A 20,814-nucleotide genomic window follows, 5' to 3' on the forward strand; every position below is an offset into this window, starting at 1 on the left:
AATCCCGTCACTTCACTGTGTTGTCTTTTTCATGTAAGTTTTTCTTTTCACATTTGTTCCTTGTTCGGCTTTTTGCTTCTGTTTTCCTTTTATCGATCATGTCAGACCTCGACTTCGCGCCGTTTGACGACGATTATGTCCGCGAGGTCTCTAACGAGGTCGAAGAGATGGTTGAGGAAGCTTCAACCAGCTCTCCTGGGTGTAATTCTCATCCCGCCGACTTCCTTCATCTGGCGAATACAACCGACGAGGGTTTAGGTTTTGACCCCGAAAAGTTGATTCCGCCATCTGTCCTCGGGCGACTTCCCTCTGCCTCCCGTGTGCGTGAGCAAGTACCTCTCCCTACTGCTGTGGAAGGGATCGAGAAGCGTTCTGTAGAGGTATATTATTGCTTTGTCCTTCGCTTTCAAATATCTTGTGTTCATTGTAACCGCATATTTCTATTCGCCCATTTTTATTTGTGAGACGTGTTATATGCAGATTATCAATTTCGCTGAGGGCATTCTCCGAAGGGATGCAGAGCGAGCCAAGGAGTTGGAAAGTCTTGGTACGGAATTGGCGACTCAGAAGTCGCTTTATGATGATGTCCAAGGGAAGGTGAAGGTCCTAGAGGGCACCTGTCAGAAGGCCGTGGGCGAGAAGGAGGAGGCCCTTAAATCCCTTCAGGCCAAGTCCGATGAACTGCAAAAAGCCCTCGACGACCTAGCTGCTTTCAAGGAGGCCCAAAAGAAGAGGGTTGAGGAGATTTTGGCTGAAGATGGCGCCCGCATCTACTGGTATGGGGAGTGGATTCATGCCGCTTATGAGCACGGGCATCAGGGTCTAGTACTTAACCGCCCTAAAGTTCCCATCCCTGAAAAGGATTTAACTGGGGAGTGGGATAAGCTGGAAGCCGAGGATGCTGATATGGATGAGGTACTCTTCTTAGATTGGAAGAGTCTTCAGGATCCTCCGATTAGCTGCGAGATCCCTATTCAGCCCGCGGAAGGAGAGGTTACTGAAGCGGTTACCGATTCAAGGGTTGAGGATTTGCTTGAAGTAGATCCTCCTACCGGAGGAGATGAGGGAGTCGCCGCAGTCCAGGAGGGCATTAGGGGCGAAGGAGAGGAAGCTGTAGCATAGCTTAACTTATATTTGGACTTTTGTATGTAAAAACCATGTAACAAACCGCTCTGATATATATATTTTCTTTCGGTTGTTGCTTTTCATATGTGTGTGATTGTCACTTTTTTGCCCTTTATATGTGCCCTTTGTCCTTTTGCTGACTCCATATTTGTGTTTCTTCATAGCTAGGGTGGCCAGACCCTTTTTGCAATTTTGAGTACTCGTTTATTCGCTTAATTTTATGCCTTAACTTATAATTCTTCTTTCGAAAATAATCATAAGTTTTGATCATAAGGTTTTGCGAGTGATGCGTAATCATGCATCCGCCTTTCTTTAACAGGCAACACATTTATGTGTTTTTGATTTTAACCCTAAGGTTTTTTGCGAGTGATGCGTAATCAAGCATCCGCCTTTCTTTAACAGGCAACACATTTATGTGTTTTTTATTTTAACCCTAAGGTTTTTTGCGAGTGATGCGTAATCATGCATCCGCCTTTCTTTAAGAGGCAACACATTTATGTGTTTTTGTAAAGAATCCGCATTTTGTTGTAACATACTGAGTGAATGTAATAACTTTTATTGATGACGAGAAAAAGTTTATTACATATGTACGCCAATTGTGCGGGATCGAAGCCTCATTAAAACCTTTTATCAGAAAACCCAGTGGGAAAAACTCATAAAAGGAAAAAGAGTACTCGTCATTTCCTCGAACTACTCGGCCTTTCTATATAGGCGTAGATTCTCTAGATTCCAGGTGCGCGGGAGCTTCTTTCCACTCATTTCTTCTATTTCGAAAGTGGCCGGTCCCATCTTCTTGGATACTTTGTATGGCCCGATCCAGTTGACGCCTAGCTTGCCTTTGCCATCTCTAGACTGTATTTTATCTGCTTTTTTCAAGACCAAGTCATTTTCGTTGATCATTACTTTTCGCACTCTTCTGTCATGGTATTTCTTGATTCTATTACGGTACATTGCCATTCGCATGTAAGCTTTTTCTCTTCGTTCCTCCACAGAATCCAAAGCATCTCTGATGTTGATAGGATTTTGTGTGTCGCAATAATAAATTGTCCGATCTGTGGGCGACTTGATTTCAACAGGTAGGACTGCTTCGGCTCCATAAACTAGCGAGAAAGGTGTTTCGCCTGTTGCTGCCTTTACAGAGGTTCTGTATGCCCACAACATATGGGGTATCTTATCCGCCCAACCTGTTTTTCTGTCACCTAGCCGCTTCTTGATGCCTTAAACCATGGCCCTGTTGGTAACCTCCGTCATACCATTTGATTGGGGATGGTTTACAGAAGAAAAATGATTCTTGATTCCCATGCTTTCGCAGTATGTTTTGAACTTGGCACAGTTGAACTGGGTGCCATTGTCGGTTATAAGCTTCTGCGGGATCCCAAATCGCATGATAATGTTCTCTCGTAAGAACTCGATCATTCGCTCAGGTGTTTGTGCGGTTACTGCCTCCGCTTCTACCCATTTGCTGAAGTGGTCCACTGCGACTATCAAATACTTCATTTTCTTTGTTGTTTCTGGGAATGGACCCACTATATCAATTCCCCATGTTGTGAATGGCCACGCCGTCATTATAGTGATTTGTTCAGCTCCGGGAACATGCTTTTCATTCGCATGGATTTGACAGTTGTGACATTCCACAACCATCTTCTGGGAATCTTCCACCATCTTGGGCCAGTAGTATCCCATCAGTTTGACCTTTCTTGCCAATGTCGCCGAAGCTTCGTGCGCGCCACAAATTCCTTCGTGTAGTTCTCGCAGCACATAGTCTCCTTCATTGCGACTAACACATTTCAACCATGGACATGTGTACGATTTCCGATACAAAGTTCCATCCCGCATTGAGTATCGTGCCGACTGCCCAATTATTTTTCTGGCTAAGCTCTTATCAACCGGCAAATCTCCCTGCTCCAGATATTGACGGATTGGCATCCGCCAATCTTCATCGTCTTCCAGTTCCTCGATGATCATAATCTGATCAACCTCGAATGCTGGTGCCGATTTTATTTCCAAGCTGCATGCTTTTTGACTCCATGGTTCTCTACTTGCCGCTGCTTTTTCCAATTCGTCAGCTTTTGCATTTTGGCCTCGTGGAACATGCACCATCTCCCAAACGACTCCCTTGTGCGTTAACTCTTGTGTCAATCGGCTGACCACCTGATGGTATTTTACTAGCTCCTCCTGTTTCACCAGATAATTTTTTGTGATCTGGTTTATCATGAGTTTGGAATCGCTGTAGATTACCACTCTTTCTGGGGTGAGTTCATTGAGCAACCTCAATCCACATATCATAGCCTCGTATTCTGCGGCATTATTGGTAGTTTTGAAAGTTAATTTTGCTGCATAGTACAGGCGGATAACCTCCGGACCTTTGATGACGATTCCTAGCCCAGCTCCGTCTGCAGATAAGGCCCCATCCGTGTACATGCTCCACTCTTCTTTTTGTGCCTTTGGACATTCATCATCATCCCAGGTGAATTCGTTCACGAAGTCGGTGAGCACTCGGCTCTTTAGCGCTGGTCTTCCTTCATAGCAGATATCGAATTCGCCCAGGCGAATTGACCATTCCATCAACCGGCCGGATGCGTCAGGTTTCTGCAGTACCTTTCACATTGGGATGCCAGTTCTCACAATGACAGTATGCGCCTGAAAATATGGTTTCAATCTAGTCGCCGTGGTTATCACCGCGAGGGCCATTTTGTCCAACTTCGAATACCGGAGTTCTGCGTCCTTCAAGACTTTGCTCACGTAGTATACTGGATATTGTTGCCCTTCTTCTTCTCGCACCATCACAGTGCATATCGCCATACTGGTGACGGATACATAAAGAAACAGATCTTCTCCGTCTTCCGGCCTGCCCATTAAGGGCGGATAACATAGTAATCGCTTTATCCCCTCAAATGCTTCTTGACAATCCGGCGTCCATTCAAAGGACTTGGATTTTTTGATGGCATTGTAGAAAGGTAGACATCGCCTAGCTGAGCATGATATGAATCGCCCTAATGCCACCAACCGCCCGTTCAGTCTCTGTACTTCCCTTATGTTCCTTGGTGTCTTCATCTCCATTACTGCTTTAACCTTCTCAGAATTCGCCTCAACCCCTTTGCCGCTAACAATGAAACCCAGGAACTTTCCCACTCTTGCTCCGAATGTGCATTTCTCTGGGTTCAATTTGAGGCCATATTTGATCAACACTTCTAGGATTTCCTTGATATCCCGCGGGTGGTCTTGCATTTTCTTGCTTTTGATGATCATCATCCTCTGGTTTGTTGCTCCCGCGTTTTTCAATCCAAAGGGCATCACCTTGAAGCAATAAGTCGCCTGGTGAGTTATGAATGATGTTTTGATTTCATCCGCCTTCTCCATGGGTATCTGATGGTAACTGGATTTCACGTCGGTGAATGATAAAGCTTCATATCCTGCAGTTCCATCTACCAATATATCAATGTTAGGAAGTGGATACATATCTTTCGGACATGCCTTGTTCAAGTCGTTGAAGTCGACGCACATTCTGTACGTTCCATTCGGCTTTTTGACTAGCACCACATTAGCTAGCCATTCCGGATAGGTGACTTCTCGAATCGCATCCGACCTTAGCAAGTCCGCCACTGCTTTTTCAATCGCCTTTTGCCGCTCAGGAGCATGTCCCCTCTTCTTTTGCCGCACTGGGGTTGCCCCTTTGTCTACATTCAACCGATGGGTTGCTACGTCTGGGCTTATTCCTTTTAACACTTCATTTGGGGCAGAAAATGCCGACTCACATTGGATCATACCTCGGTAATGGCCTTCTTTATTTCTTCTGAGAGTCCAGCCGCTATTCGCACGCTCTTGTCATTCGAGATGGCGAATAGTTCCGTTTCTCCCAATGCTTCCGCCGGCAGCTTCTCTTCGACTTTATCCTCCTCTTCCGGTTTTGGTTCAAGTGATAATGTATAGGCCTGTTGAGATACAAGTTGATCACCTTCAACTATGACTCGCCCTTGGTGTGTTGGCAAATGTAACGTTAAATGCTTCATTGAGATGAGCGACTCCATCTCCGACAGGAATGGCCGTCCCAGAATTATGTTGTAGGCCAGTGGGAGATCAACAATTGCGAATTCTAAATCACCTCGCCATTTTAGATTCTTATCGCCCATTTCTGCCTCCAACACCACCTGCCCACTTGTTTGGGAGGATTGACCCCCAAAACCAGTTACATCCATGAAGGTGTGTTCCACCCGCTCGTCGTTGATTCCCAACTTGTTGAATGTTGTCCGGGTAATGACGTTGCAAGAACTGCCTGTGTCGATAAGGACCCGCTTGACGTCCCATCCTTCAATGGCCATCGTGATCACCAGGGCATCCGCATGTGGCTCCGTGATTCTCGCAAATGAGTAATTGAGGGCATCCCCCCTATGTGTGTTGCTCTTTCGCCGTTCACGGCGAGTTCTTTTTGTTGGAGGCTCGTAGATTCCGCCTGCTATCACGTTTATCACCCCTTTCTTCTGCTTCTTTTCTGGCCGTGTTTCTCCCTCATGCGGGAGCGTTGTTTTCTCATCAGCTGTTTCTTTTCTTACAAATTGACTCAGCTTGCCTCTCTCGATCAGTTTTTCTATTTCCTTCTTCAGTTCGTAGCAATCATCTGTGTCATGGCCATTCAACCTGTGGAACCTGCAATACTTACTGGGATAGCGCCCCAAACTGGTTCGGCCTTTCACCTCGGGGAACCGCACATCCTTCTTCAATGGGCTCTTTTCGATCCAAAGTAACACCTCTTGGCGAGTCGTGTTTAGTGGTGTGTGATATCCTCCACCTTGAAAGGGACGATCGCCTCTTCGAACAAAATTACTTTTGGACTGGGTCTGACGCCGACTGTCCGAAGTGGTTCTAGCGGCATCTCTTTCTCGCCGAGTTTGGGCCCTATGTTCCCTGTTGACATCATCCACTTCCATGAATTCCTTTGCTATCTTCATGAGCTCGGCTACAGTGCGTGGTTTGTTACGGATGATTTCTTCCCGCATGCTCCAATCTGTGGTTCCATCCGCCATGATGTTGCGAATACTCACGATATCTGGGTTCTGCAATCGCACCAGGATATCGTTAAAGGCGACAACAAATTCCCTTAGGGAATTATAGTTTCTTTGTTTGATCTCCTTCAGCTACCTATCTGTCACATCTGCCGCTTTACAGCCCACGAACTTCGCACAGAAATCCCGACTATATTGTTGCCAATTGTGAATAGATTCTGCCGGTAAAGATCGAAACCAATCAGATGCCGCACCGCCCAAAGTTGTCGAGAATAACCTGCAAATTATGCTTTCGCTTGCCCCTGCAACATCCATTAACTCTCTGTAGTTCCTGACATGAGCCTCAGGGTCAGAATTTGGATCCCCATAGTATTTTGGTATGGCAGGTGCTTTGATTCTGTGATCTGGAATGAATTCCCGCAACGAAGGGCCAAAAGGTGAATCGCTCTGGACCTCTGCTCTCGGCCGAGGTGAGTACCCCATTCGCTCCATCATGCTCCGTAATTGATCTTCTAAGTCAATATCGGGTACTCGCCGGACCTCTTCCATCCGCTGCTGGTGAATTCTGGATGGCATCCACTCGCCCATCGGTGTTGAGACGGGTGCCTGTTGGTGGACCAATCGCCGTCCCGTTATAGGATCAAAGTTCCATGTGTGCTCACGCCCAGACATAGTTGTGTTAGGCGTCATCAATTCTGAATGTCTGTGAGGAAAAGGGTCCAGTTGTTGTAGCGGAAGAGTGCCTTGCATTCCTGGCAACGGTTGGGATGGCTGCCAGGTTGGAGGTGTCGTCGTAATGAGATCTGGGTGCGAGTAGTTGCTCGGGTGACTGTGTGGATTCGTGCGACTATTCTGGCCCACTTGATTTGGCACCTGAGATGGCTGCGGAAGGACAGGTATGACAGGAATAGTCGCTGATTGTGTTGAGATAACCACAGGTTCCTGAGGGGCAGGCGCCATGGCGGTATCGCGTTCGGCGAGGGCGGTTAATAAATTAATCATTCGATCGCCAGCCGCCTGGCTCATATTCGAAGCCAAGACCTGTCCTGCCATCTGCACGAAATCGCTATTGGACATCTCCATTTCATTTCGCACCTGCACTTCCAATAAGGGACCCAATTGTCCCGAGGGGCCTGACGAGCTAGGCACCACAGGCTGAGTACCTGCAGGCTGCGAATTTGCAATCCGTGAACCTCGTGAGTTCATGCTAGTGGATCTGGTCGTAACACCGGTCGTTCGTGATGGTTCTGACATGTTCTTCGTGTACCTTTAACCAAGTGTTGGTAAAAAAGGTCCACGTTCACCGCACCAATGATAACTTGTTGGATCCGCTTTGATATTCTTTGCCGGAGTTACCTGCAAAACAAAACCGGAGATAGGATCTCCGGGAAAACTCTCCGACGATCAAGTCAGTTTTTGTAAAAATGAGTCTATAATTTAGCAATAGCTTTGTGGGAAAAAATGTGAACGTACCTCCCCCCTTATTCTTAAGGCCTTTTATAGGTGTTTTTTGGGTAACCGCCGAGGGCGGTTACCCCTTTTTAGGCCATGTCCCTTTCGTGGCTTTCATGGCAACGAACGTGGTTCTGAGTGGGAGTCTTGACGCTCCGTTTAGGAATTCGGGGCGGTTTACTCGCTGCGCCCGCTTCCTTCATTCGGGTCCCGTCCAATCTTAGCCCATGGAGCTTTAATATGGGATGGGCTTGCAAAATGAATATAACCCGTTTTGGGCTTCGCGGGTTATCAAAGTGTTAATTATGTATTAAGTAGAAAATTAATATTTTTTGCTCCGTATGTTTGATTAAAATTTATTAAATTAATTAATCTATTTTTGCTACGTCATATCATAGTAGATGAAGTTTTTGTATAGTCGTAAATTCTCGAAGCAAATATCTATTCAAAGAACTCAATATATGACAACCCTGGTCTTTTCCGGAGAGACGAGCCAAAGACTTGGTGAAATGGGATGGATAAGCTTAAACCATTGCTGATAGACTATGCTCCGAACAAGTTAGAAACATCGACATCGTGTTGAAGGAGAAAGAGACCATGGGAGCGACTAGAGTGTGACTTTTCGCCTCTTAATGCACCTAAAAGGGAAGTTTTATATTAAGTCTAAAGGAATTGACAATATATTGAATGTCGTCTGAAGCTCGAACACTCTTATTGGTGGAGTAACGGAACCCATTGCAAGTTTCATAAGAACGAATGGCACGATACGAAGGGTTGTCATCAATTGGCATTATAGCTAGACAAAATGGATGAAAAGGTCCTATTAGACCGCTTCCTTAATAAATCAGCCAAATCGTCTATTCAAGAACACAAAACCCCTCAATCTTCGGTCCAAGAGGTAATAAAAGTGATTGTTAGAGGACCAATAGAGGAGAAGAGACTGGTGAAGCGAAAGCGAATTTATAAGGATCAACACATGTTGTATGATTTTTGTTTAGAATTTTCATTCCACCGTCTGAAAAATGCCCCCAGACAGACAATAATATGAGGATGCCTTGATAATTAAAATAATAATTGAAAGCTTCATTACTAGTTAAATCTTAGAATTCCTCCTATTTTGAATTGTCACTCTCCTCACTTTGTCAACTCCCTTCACTTTTCTCTTTATAATTTCTAATTGTCGAATGTTAATATAAAATATATGATTGGACCAGAGATTAATATAAAATATATAATTGAGTCTTAACTATGAGATCGAACCGTTATTAAAATGGTTTCATGGCATTACTTAATAAAGTTCTTTCTAGTGAAAAAAAAAGAGCAAGGGTAAATGGGAAAAGAGATGTAATTAAGCGGAAGAAGCCAAGTTTCTTTGTCGGCATTACATTCATTTAGGTCCCTAAACTAAAATTTCAAAATCAATTAGAATCCTAAATTATCAAAATCATCAATCAGGTCTTCGAACTAAAAAAAATCATCAATTAAGTCTCTATTCTATCTTAATTAAAATTGAAACTGTGACTATTTGATATAGATCGTAATAATATTTGTGTTAATTCAAAATGAGTTTAGAAAAGAAGGTATGAAATTGTTCAACCGAAAAATTTTCAATGAGATCTCAATTGAAGATTTTTGTTTAAAATAGGGACTCAATTGATGATTTTTAGCTAGTTTAGAGACTTGATCGATGATTTTGATAGTTTAGAATTCTAATTGACTTTGAAGTCTTAGTTTAGGGACCCAAATGCGTTTTAGGCCTTCTTTGTGTTAGGTCACGCCAATTTGGAAGAAAGGAAAGGAAAGGGAGATGAAGTGGAATTCTACTCGTCATGCACAAGAACAAGAACAAGACTTGTTTTATCCTTCTGCATCTTTTTTCTTCTTCTTCTTCTTCTTCTTCTTCTTCTTCATATTTTGGTGCCATTGTTGTTGAGAAGAAACGGAAGATTTCCTCTTCTACTTCAACTATGGAAATGGAGACTGAAGAAGAGCGAATATATTGTGAGTTGAAGTCTCCATAAGAGGTAACTTATTTTTCATGTCTTCTTCTTCTTCATATTTGAGTGCAGTTATCAATATGTACAAGTGATTATTGTTTTGAGTTAGACGATGAATCGATTATGCGATAATCAAATGAAGAAATTGAAACAGCAGATTTTGATTTTACAATAATTAGAATAACAATTAGGCGAAGCTTTGTTGTTTAAGCTTATCCACCTTCATGTGTATTAACAGCTTTAGGTTTTTCAGTAAGATTTGGGGCTTTTTGTTATTTGATAATGAAGTACTGAAATTGAAGGAGAATACTTGATTGTTTCACTAGAAACTCAACAATGTAGTAGCCAATAGAAAGTGTAAAGAACAAAAAAAAATCCTTAAAGCATGAAGAAGAAGAAAAAGAAGAGATTAGGAAGGGAAACCGTTAAATTTCTGTAAGTTCAACTTTAGCTAGGAAAGGATTTCAAACTCCAAAAAAGCTTTAAGATGATCCAAATGCGTTCAAAAGATGGAGTTTATGCTATTTTTGTTTTTCAATTAACCACTCAATTATAATTTCTAAAATTTTCTTAACCAGATCAAGGACAATTGCTCAATTATATTATGGCAATCAACATTTTGATTATTTACATCAAAACATAGAGATGGATTATTCTTGGAATTTACTTGTCAACTTAATTTTTTAAGGTCAATAATAATGAACAAATGAGTTCGGTCGGTCACCCTTATTAGAATCCTAACGTATAGACTAAAATCATCCTAAGTTTTAGATCTAGTAAGCGTAAATCTTTTCTAAGAAAAATTAGTTTTGGTCAGTCAATGACCAGGTGAACACTAATGTTGGTTCTATTATAGCCTTTTAGACAAGCAATTCTATGGTGGATAGGGTATAATGGACGCGATCAATAAAAAATAAGATGCATACACTTTATTGGGAAATGATCAATTTAAAGAATAAAGTTGTATAATTGACATTTTTCATTGGTAAGATCCATTGGACCGGGAACAAAGTAGAATTTCTCCTCTTAGACCAAGTAGTTGAGTATTCAAATCGTGGCAACTTCATTTGTTAATAGAATTTCAACACATGGTAAAATGAGTTTGCGTTTTACACACTCGAAGCCCAAGAGTTATTCGTGTGTGGGGGTAGAGATAATAATAAACGATATTCTTGATCCTTAATTATGTGATTAAATTTTTGGATTAAATGATTTCTTGACAAAAGAATATATATTGAAAAACTTATAATTGAAATCCAGATATATCGGTCGGTCCAAGTGTGTGTGATTCTTATAAAATAAATAAATACACATTCGATTTAAAGCAAGACTATAAGAGCATGAACTAGAGGGCAGTTTAAGTTAAAATCAGGTTTTAACATTTTTTAATTAAAGTCATTTGTTGTTAATGATAATATGGGGAATAAAAAAGATGTTGGTAATAATAGAAGTAACAATAATAATAATGCTATAAAATCAGTAGATTTTTTCCGCAAAAGGCGTGGAAATAATCCTATAATGGGTTGGAAAATTGACAACAAATTTGTTAATTAAGTAAAAAAGAGAGAGAAAATTAATGTTGGTGTAAAAGGGGAAAAGAGTTGGTTTTTCTATCATTTGTTCCTTCTTTGTGTGTGATAGAAGAATCAGAGGTAGAAGAAGAGGCAAAAGAGGGTGTAAACATGAAAACACCCACTTCCATTGATATCATTTCAAAACATAATATGTTTTGATTTGATTTCATGTGGGTGTTTAAAATTTGTTGATTTTTCAAATCAAACCTTCTTGATTTTCTTCTCCAGTTTAAAACACACAGGAGGAAACATATATTAGGGCTCTTTCTCCCACAAATTGTCCCATTGCTAATGGATCCTTCCAAGGCCAATTCCTTGAGGCTTTATCAATTATGGAAGGGTAACAATGTAATTCTTTCTTTCTCTCTTTCTCTATTTTCTTCTATTGCATTCATTGTTTGATAATTTGCTTTTCTATGGAATGGTTTAATTACTATGTTCAGTTTATTAAAACTTTTTTTTTTATCAGAAAATATTTCTTCATATTCACCTTTATGATTAAAACTACACAAATAATTAGAATTGGGTATTTTTCATGAATTAGATGTTTTTATCATAGTTGTGAAAGGCGAAAGGCGAGCCGAGGCGATAAAGCAATTAACAAGACACTTTTTGTAGAATAAGAATAAAATTAATCATTTCCAATAGTTTTAGGAGCAGAATTAACCCTTTAGCTTTGTATAATCACCGCAAGAAATCATCAAAATCAAGACAGAAAGTGTTAAGGAACCATTAAAATGCTTAAGTTGATAGGTAAGGCTCAATAGTATCTACAATTATTATCACACGTGATCATCTTACCGTGGTTGAAATTCCATTAACAAATGAAGTTGTTGGGATTTAAACCTCCGACTCTTAGTTTAATAGTGTCTTATACTATATCAAGGAACAATTTGATTTAAAAGTTTAAACTGATAAATAAAGTTCAAGAATAGCTTTTTATTATTATCTTTAACAGAAATGTAGCAATACTTGTCTTATTTTTATAGATTAACTTGGATGTCTGAGCTTTCTTTGGAATCTCCTTGTAATTTATCTATTGATGAACTAAATTGATCAAGTTTTAATTATTCCTTAGAAATTCTGTTTGTTGTTTTTGTGCAAGTAGAAATTCCTGTGCGGTGGGAGATTTGTGTTTGGTCCAGATGCAGGGTCATTATTCCTAACCTCATTCCTAATTGGAGGTCCTGCTATATCATTTTGCATAAAAATGGTGGTTATGCTAGAAACAAATGAGCCACATTTTCACCTTCCAGTTCTTTTTGGGGCAATATTCCTCATTATTATGGTAATTATTTGGTATTCTTTATATTATAAATATACAAGAAAATATCATTATAAGTAGCCTTATCTTTTTTCATGACATATTGATTTGTCGATCAATTATAATCACAGCCATTAAGTCTCTGGTTAATAGAAAAGTTAGTTACAAACTTCAAACTTCTTAAAGTGCGTCAATCATTTTATCTGTATTTGGAATTGTATTTTTAACAATTTGAAAGTTATTGCTTTTTATACATTTAATGTTGGCTATAGCAAAACTATAAAAATGTCATTCCAAACAGTAAAAAAAATGCAATTTTGGATGTTGCTTCTTCCCACATCGCTTGTGAAAAACGCGGATGTTTGGTTATTAGTGTAAAGAAGAAGAAACCATGGTCCAATGTGTGAAGGGGAGATTGTTGAGTTTTCCCACATCAGTTGTTGAAGGAGCGGGTTCTTGGTTGATAAATGATAAATGTAAGGGAGTAATCTCATTTTTTGAGTTAGCTTTTGAGGTGAAAAGACCCAATAGCATCCAACAAGATGCAGATGAAATGAGTCGCACGTTTTTAACCAAGTTTGATATTCACTACATCTTATTAACAAGGCTTCAATGTGTATGGTTATAACTGATCGAAAGTTTAATATGTTAAATTGAAAGTTGAACAACTTAATCAACAAAAATTGAAAACATTAAACCTTGAAATGTTATTATTCCTAATATATATATATATATAGGTGTGTAAATTAACAGATTGAAATTTGAAAAATGATGCAGGCCTTCACATTTCTTTTAATGACATCAGGTAGAGATCCAGGAATAATACCAAGGAATTCCCATCCACCAGTAGAATGTGATGAAGTGAGCACGTCATCAATGGAATGGATAAATAGCAAAATATCAGAGTTGAAATTACCAAAGACAAAAGATATAATAGTGAATGGTCATATTGTTAGAGTGAAGTTCTGTGACACTTGTTTATTATATCGTCCTCCAAGGGCCTCTCATTGCTCTATCTGCAACAATTGTGTTCAAAAGTTTGATCACCATTGTCCTTGGGTCGGTCAATGCATTGGATTAGTAAGTTACTTCTTTCCCTATGTCTATCTCTATTTCTCGTTTCTTAAAGTGATTTATTGCCACCTGAACTTACTTACATTGATTTATTGCTCACTCTAAACTTGCTTAAAGTAATACGCACTTTAACTTGTCCAAAATCCTTCCTTACTCTTCCACGTAAACTTAGGATGTCAGTTGGTCACCTTAATCGAGTTTAGAGGGTAAATAAATAGGAGGTTTCTAAAAGTATAAGGAGCAGACTCTTGGATAAGTACATAGACTAAGAATTTATTAGGACTAATCTAAAGCGTTAGTTAACATTCTGATCTGTTTCCTAGATTAATGCAAAATCAGAGTCTTCCTGAAATTTTTGGTTCTGTTTTTCTATATATGGAGTCCGATGTAAAAAGTTGTAACAAACTTTGCAATTTTATGCATTTATAGTTTAGGAGTTGTGGTTTTAAACGTGATACAACTATTCATACCCTCTATGATTAAGAAATTTTTATTACACTCTTTAGTAATATATTCGGGTATTTGTATATCATGTATATCATTTCATGGGAGATTGACAGGTGTTAAAAAATTAAATGTATACTAATTACACTAACGGGGCGGAGATAAGGATAAATGGTTGGGATAAGGATAAAAATATGATAGTCGAGAATTATTATTTAATGTTTGGTATATGGGATAAAGATGAAGATAAAATAATACATTTTACTATTTTAACCTTATTTAAACTATATAACATTAATTTGAGGGATAAGATAGACTTTTTCATCCTATTAAAATCGCAGGAGCTTATCCCACCCCCCTTCTGGATATAGGATTTGAGGGATAAGAAGCTTATCCCTCATCCGTCTCACTTTTTATCTCGTGTTTTTTATCCCTATCTCACCTCCTATATCCCTTCTAACAAACACCCACTAATTATTTGATATAGAATACTAATATTTGACAGAATACTATTTGATTACATAATATGCTAACCCGATGAAATAGCATGTTGACCTATGTCACTAAGTTATTTTTGCCACATCAGCAAGAGCTAACTAGGTTTTTTATTTTTAGATCTAGGTTCAGCTATTTATAGGTAGTGATGGAGTACCCTGGGTAGGGCGACTATTCTAGTTATCAATTTTTTTCCTGAGCTGTTTCGGCTCAATAAAATTCGATCGTGTTTAGTTCAATTTATAAACGAGTCGAGTTTGAGTATGGGAAAAGTCGGATCGAAAGCTCACGATGAGGCTCGGTTAGAGGTTTATGAACAAGCTTGACTATGATGTCCATGAACACGCTTCTGAGCAAAGTTGATTTGATTATTTTTTTAATAATAGTATAAGGAGGGAAATGTAAAACTAACTTTTGTGTAAAGTTTAGTTTTTTAGATTTCAAAACCATGTAGTTCTGTGTTAAACAAATTTTAAATGAACATAATTAGTAAGTTGTTCACGAGTGAAATTCATGAACAGAATTCACGAGAGTTGCTTGGCAAGCAAAGCTCGTAAACAAGCTTGCGAGTAGCTCACGAACAAGGTGTTAAACTCGAGCCGGTCAGTTTTTGGAACCGAGCAAGCAAGCCTAAACTTGGATCAATTACCACCCTAAATATGGAGAGCCGTATCACATAGTATGCTTTTGTCACGTGTTAAATTAAACCATATTTATCCAATTATAAATGTGTGAAACCTTAAAAACTTTCCTAAAATATTAATGCACCCACTGTTAAACCATATAATTATATATTTAGTTGTTGGTTAGGAAATGCTACTGACAAGTTTATTTATTTATATTATGGTTGTTGCAGAGGAATTACCCATTTTTCATATGTTTCATATCGTCATCAACCTCATTGTGCATATACGTGTTTGTATTCTCGTGGATTAACATTCTCCGACAAAACGACAATGTTTGGAACCTTTTATCACGTGATGTTCTCTCAGTTGTTCTCATCGTATATTGCTTCATCTCCGTTTGGTTTGTTGGTGGCCTCACTGTTTTCCATTTTTACCTCATGTGCACCAACCAGGTCAGCCTCTTTAATCTTTTGGATTGAGTTACGCCTTCCTTTATATAAATTGAATCGGTTAGAGTTAGGACTGTAGCCGAGGAGCCGAGTTTTATCTATTGCTCGGCTCGTCATAATGTTAACGAGCTCGAGCTCGAGCTCGGTTCGAGCTCAAATTTGTATTTGAGCTCAGCTTGTTTAAAAGCTTGTTTGTTCACGAGCTACTCATTTATTTTATTCACGAGCTTTGCCTGCGAGCAGCTCGTTAAATATATCCATGAACAAGCGTATTTATTGTGTTCGTATATGAAATAATACCAAATAAAATAATAGCATGTTTAGCAAAGGAAATAAATACAATTTTACATGCATAAACATTAAAGATCTTTAGATCTATCTATCATTAAACATTAAACGTCTTCTTCGATATTATTCATGAGTTTATTCACGAGCTTCTATCGAGCTTGTTCATGAACTTATTCACGAACCTATAACCGAGCCTGCTCGCGAGCTTTACCGTGCTCAAGCTCATCTCATTTACGAAATCGTGTTCGCGAGCGGTTTATCAATCGAACCGAGCCTTTATTGAGCCGAACACCGAGCTGCTTATGAGCGGCTCAGCTCATTTACAGTCCTAGTTAGAGTTATTTTATTAGGTAAATTTGTAACTTATCCCACGAATAATGAGATAACGGATAATTTATGGATTGCAGACGACATATGAAAATTTTCGATACCGATACGACAGAAAAGAAAACCCATTCAGAAAGGGAATAGTGTACAACTTGAAAGATGTATTCATGAAGAAAATCCCAGCTCCATTAGTGAATTTCAGAGAATGGGTATCAAATGATGAAGAATTGGTAATAGATGGTGGTGACAGTTTCAACATGGGTTCAAGAGAGAGATTTGATATAGAATTGGGAGGTAAAGATGGAGGAGGAGGAGGAGGCACTAAACTCCCTTCTATTTTGGCTAATTTGGAATATAATACTGAACTTGACAATGATTTAAAAAGAAAAGGTTCAGGTATTGCCATGTTTGATCCTATATTTCTTCCTACTTCCCCCCAAATTAATGATGTTCTTGAAGGTAAAAGGAAACAATAGCTAGCTAGTCTCTAGCTTCATTTTTTCAATTCTTTTTTCTTTTTTCTTTTTTCCCCCATTATCAATCTCTATCTTGTACTCTCTCTCTCTCTCTCTCTCAACATAGTTACATGAAGAAAAGTATGATTCTTTAATGTTGTTTGATGTTGTAATATAATTTTACATGTCATTTGATGTTAGAGAGCAACCCCAAATGCATATAACTTTAGTTTTTGTTCACCTATTAGGAAATATGTGTAGTTGTAATTTGTAATTTCAAATATGTTTGTATTTGGATTTCTAGATTAATTAATTTGTGTATTTAAGTAGGAAATGATTGTAAAGTTATAATTATTTTTGAAATTTTATTTTAATATGGGAGGACTAAATGGAAGTTTATCAATATATATGAATATAAATAAGCAAATTTTCTCCAACTGTTTTTGGGGAAGTGTAAATATACTTCTATTAAAGTTACATGATATTGATACATAATTAATTTTAGTATTTGAGTTTAGCTTAATAGGTAATATATTATTTTTGGGTTGATATGAAATTGGCACCGTAAATATTATATTTTTTCATGTTATTACATGCCACTTTAATTAATAAAGATAATAAAATTATAATTATGACAATAAGACACAATTTGAACCTCACGTATTTTACATGTCATCTTTGATAGAATTAGTTAAAATTACATGTGATTTGTAAACATATTATACGAACCCAACATGATATCATCAAACTTTTGGATAATCATTATTAGCATGTTAATTCAAAAATGACAAAATCTTTAAAAATATTGCTATATCATTTGTTGGGTCTGGCTCAAGAGTTGGATCACTGACTTTGTCTTCGAAGGGGCTTTCATGGTATACTCTGATGCTAAAGTCAGTAAGGTTGTTAGAAAAAATACTAAAAGTAGAATGTCCTAAAACGAGGGAAAAATACGTTTTTATGTGGTCCCAAAAGGTGAAGTTATCTTGTTGCCTTTAGGTGAGACGGTGGCTATAGGTTGGTGTAGGAAAGAGAGCTTCCTAGACCCCTTAGAGTGATGAGCCCTCTTGGGAGCTTCAAGCTCGTGCTATTATTATAGAGAGTGTGATATTCTTCTTTATTTCTAAATATCACTATTAACATAGTTACGTAGTAAAATTATATGTGACCTGAAAATACGACATGAAATCAATACTATGCTAATTGGATTGACACGATTATGATGGATAAATTACACCCATTATGGCCACTGAACTTTGTTAATAAATGTCTCAATAAATGTAAAGTTCCGTGAATTTTATGTTAATAGAACAAGATTCAGTGACTTTTATATTAAATTTTAAAGTTAAATGACTATAATGTTAGTAAGGACAAAATTGAGCAACCAAAAAGTTGAATTTACCTCAATCATGGCATAAAATGTTTTGAGTTGGATTATGGTTGATCCACAGGGCTGTTTTAAACTTTTTGGGGCCCCTGTGCTAAATTTTTCTTAAACCTTAATAATTAATAGAATTTTGTATTAAGGTTGTAAATTTTGAACGGTTGAATATCTAAATCACATATGTACTCAATGTAATGAAAAAGTGTAAATAAATCTTATTACATTATGTTATTATTTATTTTTGTAATTTAAGTTAATATCTATATTTGACTAAGCACATCTTAAATTTTGGAGTCCTTATTGTAATACTCTGGTCTAATACCATGTAGATATTGTCCGCTATGGCCCAATTCCAACACATTGGGCCTCACGGCTTTAAAACGCGTCTGCATGTATTGGATTCACATCTTACTAATAAGCCCTAATCACTCCCTCTCCACTTCCGATGTGGGATTCAGTTCATTCCTGTCCCCATCGCCATCCCTTAGGGCCGCTCCTTGCTCAGGCCTTCTACCCCGGCGTCACCCACTCCGGACCGGGTCATTACAGGCCCACCAGCTTCCGCCTGGTTCGTCCCCGAACCACACATCGTACGTGGAGAGTCGGCTCTGATACCAATTGTAACACCCTGGTCCAATACCATGTAGATATTGTCCGCTATGGCCCAATTCTAACACATTGAGCCTCACGGCTTTAAAACGCGTCTGCATGTATTGGATTCACATCTTATTAATAAGCCTCAATCACTCCCTCTCCACTCCCGATGTGGGATTCAGTTCATTCCTGCTCCCATCGACATCCCTTAAGGCCGCTCCTTGCTCATGCCTTCTACCCCGGCGCCACCCACTCCGGACCGAGTCGTTACAGGCCCACCAGCTTTCGCCTGGTTTGTCCCCGAACCACACATCGTACGTGGAGAGTCGGCTTTGATACCAATTGTAACACCCTGGTCCCAATACCATGTAGATATTGTCCGCTATGGCCCAATTCCAATACATTGGGCCTCACGGCTTTAAAACGCGTCTGCATGTATTGGATTCATATTTTACTAATAAGCCACAATCACTTTCTCTCCACTTCCGATGTGGGATTCAGTTCATTCCTGCCCCCATCGCCATCCCTTAGGGCCGCTCCTTGCTCAGGCCTTCTACCCCGGTGCCACCACTCCGGATCGGGTCATTACACTTATAATTTTGAGGCCCTACGCGGAAGCGCTCTTTGCACACTCTCATTTATTGATCCATTTACCATTAACTCAATAATTGACAAGATACCAATCTAATAATTTCCATCTCTACTCTTAATGCTATAACTGGTAAAAAAAAATTCATTTGGAGCAATTTAAGGATATAATCTTTTTGGCATTTTTTGGATCTCACTATTTGGTATCCTAGAATGATAATATAGATTAATCTAGATTCAAATCGGATAAATTTCTTTCATATTTCACTTATATTTTATTCACCATTGTATTTCTATTTTTTCTATTTTTTAGAATTTTAATTCCAATTAAATCTAAATGATTAAACTTATTTTAGTGTAAGATTTTGGCATTTTAAAACGGCATTCATAATGCTTTTGGCTAAAAGGGCATTAATATTTGCTTTTGGCTAAAATAAAAGGGCAAGGCATCTTTAAACATAAAGGGTATTGATTGAGGCAATTTGGGAAAATGTGGGGTAGTTTTTGTAATTAACAACAAATTAGAAGCGACAAGATAGAATTGAAGTAGTCGCACGCACTTGAAAGATGAAACATCCCCTCCACCAATTCCTTGTCTGTCGTTTAATTTAGTTTATTTAACGACAGCTCTATCAAATATTTTTAAATAATAAAATCATTCTTTGCATTCCTCGCGAATTATAGTTATTTTTTATCCTTTTAATATGACAATACTCTTTCTGTTGTTTCCTTTTTTAAATTTGATTCTTCTCCAAATAAATAGCTTAATACACATTCTTTCTTCATATCATTAAAGTAGGGATCGGAACGGGTATTATACGTGTGGGTACCTGATACTATCCGACTGAGTATGTGATCAAAATCATTACCTGTGACGGGTATGAGAATATCCTTAGGATACCGGTACCCGGTACCCGTTACCCATCATAAATCTTTTATATATTAAAAACTATTATTATTTTTTAGATGTAAAATGTGATATTCAAAACCCCAACTTTTTATTCTTCAGTCATTGAGTGATACCATTAAACTACTTTATTATTTATTGATTAATGTTCAATTTGTTCAATTTTTAGATGGATGGTTTATTAAATTTATAATTCGTTAAATTTCTAATATTTTTTTTTTGTTTTGTATTCATTTTTAATGGGTAAGGGTATCTGCGGGTACTTGTGAATTAAATGGAACGGGTATAAGATGTAAAAAGTATACTCGTTAGGCCAATGAGACAGGTACGGATAATTAAATAAATAAACGGATAAAGATTTGAGATTGACACTACCTGCAGATACCTTTACCCGTTGTCATCCCCAAATTAACGAAGTAACTTGTTAGTTTTTTTTTTCCCCAGGGAGCTCCAATTCTTTGGCATTCAACATCTTAGGTGGAATACGGGTAACAATTACAATACCATGTAGATATTATTGGTTTTGGTCTCAATCCAACATTTTAGATGTCACACCCGACCCTAAATGACCTCAATCGGTATCGGACGTGAAATAGAAAGATAATAATCAATACTTAGGAGTCTCTAATTTTATGATTTTATGATTTCATATCCATCGAGAGCTATCCGGATCGGTGGTTCCATATTTGAAGACCATATTCAGTGAGGGACATGGCCTGTGTACACAGTGTGAAAGACCTATTAGGTATGGCAAAGAAGTGTCGGGTAAGA

General features: G+C 38.4%; 1 protein-coding gene across 3 annotated transcripts; it reads left to right on the plus strand.

The window, feature by feature from the left end:
• The first annotated feature begins 9,368 nt into the window (after positions 1-9,368).
• On the plus strand, positions 9,369-16,946 carry LOC136207448 (probable protein S-acyltransferase 1). 3 transcript variants are annotated; one of them, XM_065998696.1, is made up of 6 exons: positions 9,369-9,601; positions 11,377-11,496; positions 12,257-12,436; positions 13,190-13,492; positions 15,282-15,503; positions 16,196-16,946. In XM_065998696.1, exons 2-6 carry the CDS (start codon positions 11,440-11,442, stop codon positions 16,589-16,591), a joined length of 1,158 nt encoding a protein of 385 aa, XP_065854768.1. In that variant the 5' UTR covers positions 9,369-9,601; positions 11,377-11,439; the 3' UTR covers positions 16,592-16,946. The 3 variants fall into 3 exon arrangements, with proteins under 3 accessions (XP_065854768.1, XP_065854770.1, XP_065854769.1); XM_065998698.1 differs by lacking the exon at positions 11,377-11,496 and having other exon boundaries at positions 12,227-12,436; XM_065998697.1 differs by lacking the exon at positions 11,377-11,496.
• Positions 16,947-20,814: the final 3,868 nt, after the last annotated feature.

Source organism: Euphorbia lathyris, chromosome 9, assembly GCF_963576675.1.
Source record: "Euphorbia lathyris chromosome 9, ddEupLath1.1, whole genome shotgun sequence".
Taxonomy (NCBI): domain Eukaryota; kingdom Viridiplantae; phylum Streptophyta; class Magnoliopsida; order Malpighiales; family Euphorbiaceae; genus Euphorbia; species Euphorbia lathyris.